The sequence below is a fragment of the Sinocyclocheilus anshuiensis genome, unplaced genomic scaffold (genome assembly GCF_001515605.1).
Source record: "Sinocyclocheilus anshuiensis isolate Anshui unplaced genomic scaffold, SAMN03320099.WGS_v1.1 scaffold708, whole genome shotgun sequence".
Classification (NCBI taxonomy): Eukaryota; Metazoa; Chordata; class Actinopteri; order Cypriniformes; family Cyprinidae; genus Sinocyclocheilus; species Sinocyclocheilus anshuiensis.
Window position 1 is genome coordinate 926,332 of NW_015555881.1, and position 6,042 is coordinate 932,373.

Below are 6,042 nucleotides of genomic sequence, written 5' to 3' on the forward strand. Positions count from 1 at the left end.
CTTACTTTAGCAAAGGAAAACCAGTCTCCTCTTGGCTTATATCGAAATCCTCCGACATTCTTCTTTACAAATCCTCATTTTGTAATTCTAATTAGTGACCGTTGTTTTGTTTTGATCTCTCCCCTGCGTTTCTGCGTGCGTCACTTTTGAGTGGCGCATGCGCAAAGCCGACCTCATGCGTCATCCACCCAGAGCTGCTTCCGTGTACAACTATTGGCGCAAGCTAGATTAAAGTGATTATTACGTTTTGAATATGGATATTTTTCTTACAAAAACGCATCGATTCGCTACAGGAGGCCTTTGTTCACCCACCGGAGCCGTGTGAGACACTTTTTTTTAATGGATGGGTGCTTTTTATTTAACTTCTTTTGGACTGATGCATGCAACACCCGCTGAGTGGCATTAAACAGCTTGAAAAATCAAAGACAATTCTTAATATAACTCCGACTGGATTCGTCTGAAAGAAGTAATTTATAGGCTAATTTTCATTTTTGGGTGAACTAACCCTTTAACACCCCGGAGCCGTGTGGAGTAGTTATGATAGATGGATATGCAGTTTTTTCGGCTTCAAAAACGGGCACTATTCACTGCCATTATACAGCTTGGAAGAGCCACAATTTTAAATATAACTGCGATTGTGTTCGTCTGAAAGAGGAATGTCAGATACGCCTGGGATGCCCTGAGGGTGAGTAAATCATGGGCTAATTTTCATTTTTGGGTGAACTATCCCTTTAACAAAAGCTTCCTGATTTTTTGGGGGAAGTAAAATGATCTTAAACCATCTTCGTCTGTGTTTTTCTCTCATTTTTTTTCTTTCTCAGCTCCTCCAAGGCCGTTGACCCCAGAGAAATTTTCTATTCCTCATCGCTGTGCTCGGTTTGGTCCGGCTGGTCAGCTGATCCTTGTCCAACCCAACCTGCCCTCTGCTGGTCAGCCTACACTTGTGGAAATCCACAGTATGGAGGTAACATTTGAATCAGTGTGCAAATATCCTGATATATAAATCAATTGCAAGTTATCACCGATATCTATATTATTATTTAAGCATTTTTTTCAGTTCATAAATTCTGTAATTAGCTTGTTTATCAGATGTTCCTAGGTAATTACCTACATTGTAAAATCGTTTTACCCCTAAAAAAAGTAGTACTTTGCAACTAATTGAGTTAGCTTGCAATTAGATGTTTGTTTAACTTTTAACCTTCCCCTTGATCCTCAGCTGTGCAGTTTTGTTTTGCTTTTGTGATTTGGTTATAAATAGGTCCATGATAATTGCTCAACTACATTATTTGCATCTGATATCTTGGCTGTGATATTATTCCAGATGATTCTGCAGGATTATCCAGAGCAGTCAGAAATGCGTTCATTCCCTGGCCCACTCGTCAAGTAATAGTCCTGCTTTATTTACTGAATAAAAGTGTACATGTGTATACTCTGACACTGTTAGAGCCACGTACACAGACAAACAATCCAGTCATCGTCTCATGTGTATGTCCACAGAGAGGAGACTCATAAGGTGGATGTCATAAAGTTTGCTCAGAACAAAGCCCAAGTGTGTTTGCGAAATGATGACCTCATCGACAAAGACTCCGCCTACCTCATCTGGGAGTTCATTGTGCTGCTGTGTCGCCAGAATGGGGTGAGTGATTGTGCAGCCCTAGCCTTAACTAAGAGTGTGTATTGTGTTTGGTTGCTTGTTTGATACCAATTCCTTTTTTTAGTATACCGAGTAGTTTTTCGTCTTTGTTTTAGACGGTAGTGGGCACAGACATCGCTGACCTGTTACTAAAGGAGCATCGCTCTGTCTGGTTGCCGGGAAAATCACCCAATGAGGCTAATCTCATCGACTTCAACAATGAAGCAATAGAGCATGCTGAGGAGGAAGAGGCGGGGCCAATATCCCTTCTATCAGACACTTTCATGGGCGTGCCAGAGAATGTTGGCAAGGAGACGGAGCGTTTCAGAGAACTACTACTATTCGGCCGCAAGAAGGCGAGACAAAATGCATGACTTTCCTTCCCCCCTTCAGCCATATAGAGACCACTTTTCATGATCCAGTCGGTTCCAATGGATAGCATAAAGTCCTCGACCATATTGTTACTGGTTGAATATCCTGTTCAGTTTTAGTTTGTGGAAGTTTGTTCATTTAAACGAATCAAAATATTTTTTATAATAATATTGTCTAGTCATATTGCATGGTGAAAGGGAATATGTTTTTATTTTCTATTTTTTTTGTCCTTAGCTGATCACATGCCTGCATATTATTTTATGTGGATGTAGATTACATCTTTGTCCTCATTGACAAAGCCATATATTTAAACAGTGGAAAGACAATTGAGAAGTTTGTGTATGTTTGTTAGGATGCTCTGGAGTCTGCTATGAAGAATGGCCTGTGGGGTCACGCGCTGTTACTGGCCAGTAAGATGGACAACAGAACACACGCCCGTGTCATGACCAGGTAAACCACATCTACTTACAGTGACCTATGGCTGCATGGTTTCAAAGCAACAAATAGGGGCTTAAATTGTGTTTATATTTGTTGTTTTCAGATTTGCCAACAGCCTGCCTATTAACGACCCTCTTCAGACGGTGTACCAGCTCATGTCAGGACGAATGCCAGCTGCTGCTACTGTATGGGAGAGTTTTTGTGCGTTGGATGTGTTAATTTAGTAATTTACGCAATGCTTGTCTTCACATACATCTTCTGTTTCTCTGACAGTGTTGCGGAGATGAGAAATGGGGCGATTGGCGCCCTCATCTGGCCATGGTGCTATCCAACCTCACACACACTCTAGATCTTGACACCCGCACCATTTCCACCATGGGGGACACTTTAGGTATATAAATGTAGATGCAAAGAATAAACACATGTTGTAGTAGCCCTGGATCTGTAGTCAAGACTGTTCTGTGTTTCACAGCATCTAAAAGTCTAGTGGATGCAGCCCATTTTTGTTACCTGATGGCTCAGGTGGGTTTTGGTGTTTACACCAAGAAAAGCACCAAGATGGTCCTTATCGGTTCCAATCACAGGTTTGTAATAACACATACAGTTGATTAGAGATATGTATTCACACAACTATACACATCAAGGAGATAAAATGTGCAAATGCACATTGCATTTGTTTGCATTAACACCCATTCACTCTGTCTCTCTCCCAGCTTGCCATTTTTGAAGTTCTGCTCGTCAGAGGCGATTCAGCGTACAGAATCGTATGAATACGCTCAGTCTCTTAGCTCTCAGCCTCTCTCTCTGCCGAACTTCCAGGTGAGACAAACACGTACGCATGCAGTTACTCTACTAGGGATGTTTTTACAAACAAACTAGTTGACGGCCTGTCTGACAGATAAATGGACTATTCAGTTTTATAGACAACATTTTATAATTAGGCTAGTTAGGCCTATCTGTACTAGGACTGTACAATATATCGAAATAAAAGTCAATATTGCAATAGACAAATTGTGATAGCTGCAATGATTAAATTAATATACGCATTGTGGGTTTCAGAATGAAGTGCGGCACTAGCTGCAGTACAGCTTATGATCCGCTGTTTCAGTGTCTTATAGCGGCTTGGTTCATTTACTATGAACCGAGCCAATTTTAGAAGCTGAAACAGCATATCACAAGCTGTACGCGTGTAAATGAACACAGTGCCATGCTTTACTCTGAAACCATCAGAGCATATATTTATTTGCAGACAAATGCCAAAATGAAAACTTTATGAAAATGAACAATATTTATATTATTTTACAGTTGTACATTAAAATTAAATGATTTCTTTTATTCTAATTAAATACTTGATTTTGTTATTTTACATGGTAATGGTATTATTTGCATTAGATAAACTGCAAATAATACTATTTGCTTTTTTTAAACTGTTTTCTTTATGGTCACTGAAGGAGGTTTGAGTTGGTTCTTGTAAAGAGAAAACCCAAGTGAGAACATCCAGATTTGTCAGGTTTTTCCCATGTTGTTTAACCCTAAAAGGTTGGTTTGCACTCAGAAAAGTCTTCAGAATCAACAGTCATTTTTCAGCTTTTTAAAATTATTTTGACTGTATTTTTCCTACGTAGATGCACTTCCCAACAGAATCACCCCAGTCATTCTAGAATGATTAATTCTTTCAAAAATAGTCCAATGCCGTGCAGCCCTAATATTTACAATCCACAAATCCAGGAAGGTCATGACCCTTTACCCTTTGACCTATACAGGTGTTCAAGTTCATCTACGCGTGTCGACTGGCGGAGACGGGATTCTGCGCTCAAGCCTTCCATTACTGTGAGGTCATCTCACGCACCCTGTTGAGCCTACCTGAGTACTTCTCACCTGTGTTCATCAGTCAGCTCATACAGGTACTCAAACCAACAGGCTTCAGATGATTCTGCCTGTCTCTGAGTTTACATTTCTGTCTAATCTTTCTTCTCGTGTTTGATTACAGATGTCTCTGAGGTTGAGGTTTTTTGACCCTCAGCTGAAGGAGAGACCAGAGCAGGAGTTGTTTATAGAGCCTGATTGGTTACTGGACCTTAGACAACTCGATGGGCAGATCAAGGTGTGTCTGTTTTCTTTTATCCATAAGTCATCATGCCAGTGACACGTTATTTACATGCATTACTCTGTTCCTGCATAGTACCAATAAATTAACGATTTTCTTTTTGAATTAATAATAAAAGGCTGATTAATTGAAATAAAATTGAACTTATGTGATATGTCTTAGTGCGATTATCAAATCATAATGGCTTTGTAATGAGAAGCGTTTACCAACATGCTTACCAACAATGAGAAACCTTAAGGGCCCCTTGTGGTTTTCCACCAAAATAAAAGCTTGATGGTTTAACATTTGAAAATGAAGAAATTAAGACATTAATATTAGTATTGTCATTTTAAAGTTGTACTGTAAAATACAATTATTATTGTTATTAAATACTCTCTTATTTTAAGTTAAAATTTTCTTATTACAATAGTAATATTTCTTTTTTTTATTTAATCATCCTCATCGTTATTATTATTAATTTATATAATGATGTTTATATAATTTATGATTTATACAATTTATAATTATATTGATGTATAATTGCAACATTTTGGCCAAATTTTGCAGTCGTGTAAACAGCACAAACAACAACAACAAAAAAAATCACATTTTAAATGTTACATTATTTTATCAGGAAAAATCGCAATAAATCAGGTTTATAATATTTCTTGTTTTATGTTTAATATTTTATTTAATAATAATAATAATAACAATGATCATCATCAAAATCTTAATAATAATAATAATTATTATTATTATCATTATTATTATTATTATTATATAGTTATATTGATAAATAATTGCAATATTTTTGGCCAAATTGTGTAGCACTGAAGCTCTTAAAAAAAAAAAGTTTTTTTATTGCAGTCGCAATTTGAATCAATTTGTCAACAGAATAACCTTTTTCCCCAAATCATGCAGTCATACCAGAGTTACTTGTTCAGTGAAGAAATGCACTTATATTTTTGTACGTTCACATTAGACTGTGTTCCGATCACGTGCATTTTATTGTCCCATTCAGGATGGTGCGATCACCTTACGTGCAGATCACAGCACCTCACTGCTTTATCACTGCAGTACGCCCAGTTCAGAAGACCACTGCAGCCCACCTGACCCCTCGACTCTGAACCCTGATCCCCACAATCCTCTCATGGCCTCCCTTCTGCCCTCAGCTGGTGTTCAACTCGTGCCTCCAGGTACGACTCAGTATAGAATGTGAATCTATTTTGATTCTGTAATCATTCACCATCTATTTTACTGTCTCCTTTAGCTCCTCCCACTATTCTTCAGGATGGGGCTGTCCCTCTGCAGCAGGCCCCGCCTTCGGGTGTAAGCGTTCCATTCTACCCAGTGGCCCCGGGGCCACCACAGCCAAATTTTGCAGCACCGTTCCAACCTGAAATGCATGAGCAATACATGCCCATGCCACCCCAAATACCCACACAAATACCCCAACAAATGCCCCCACAAATTCCAACGTACAGCCCTACAGAAATGCCTCCACAGATGCCAC

The 6,042-nt window shown here is 38.8% G+C and overlaps 1 protein-coding gene across 4 annotated transcripts in view; it reads left to right on the forward strand.

Annotated features, from left to right (window-relative positions):
* The window catches only part of LOC107675732 (protein transport protein Sec16A-like), a 28,093-nt gene that overhangs the window by 13,665 nt on the left and 8,386 nt on the right, over nucleotides 1–6,042 (forward strand). For 3 of the 4 annotated variants that reach the window (XM_016470145.1, XM_016470143.1, XM_016470146.1), the window contains 13 exons: nucleotides 822–964; nucleotides 1,322–1,383; nucleotides 1,498–1,636; nucleotides 1,750–1,989; nucleotides 2,358–2,455; nucleotides 2,547–2,628; nucleotides 2,717–2,834; nucleotides 2,916–3,027; nucleotides 3,157–3,262; nucleotides 4,207–4,347; nucleotides 4,434–4,547; nucleotides 5,551–5,725; nucleotides 5,800–6,042. In XM_016470145.1, coding sequence (XP_016325631.1) covers nucleotides 822–964; nucleotides 1,322–1,383; nucleotides 1,498–1,636; nucleotides 1,750–1,989; nucleotides 2,358–2,455; nucleotides 2,547–2,628; nucleotides 2,717–2,834; nucleotides 2,916–3,027; nucleotides 3,157–3,262; nucleotides 4,207–4,347; nucleotides 4,434–4,547; nucleotides 5,551–5,725; nucleotides 5,800–6,042 — 1,773 coding nt within the window. The remainder of the gene's footprint in view (nucleotides 1–821; nucleotides 965–1,321; nucleotides 1,384–1,497; nucleotides 1,637–1,749; nucleotides 1,990–2,357; nucleotides 2,456–2,546; nucleotides 2,629–2,716; nucleotides 2,835–2,915; nucleotides 3,028–3,156; nucleotides 3,263–4,206; nucleotides 4,348–4,433; nucleotides 4,548–5,550; nucleotides 5,726–5,799) is intronic. The other variant, XM_016470147.1, reaches the window with a different exon arrangement.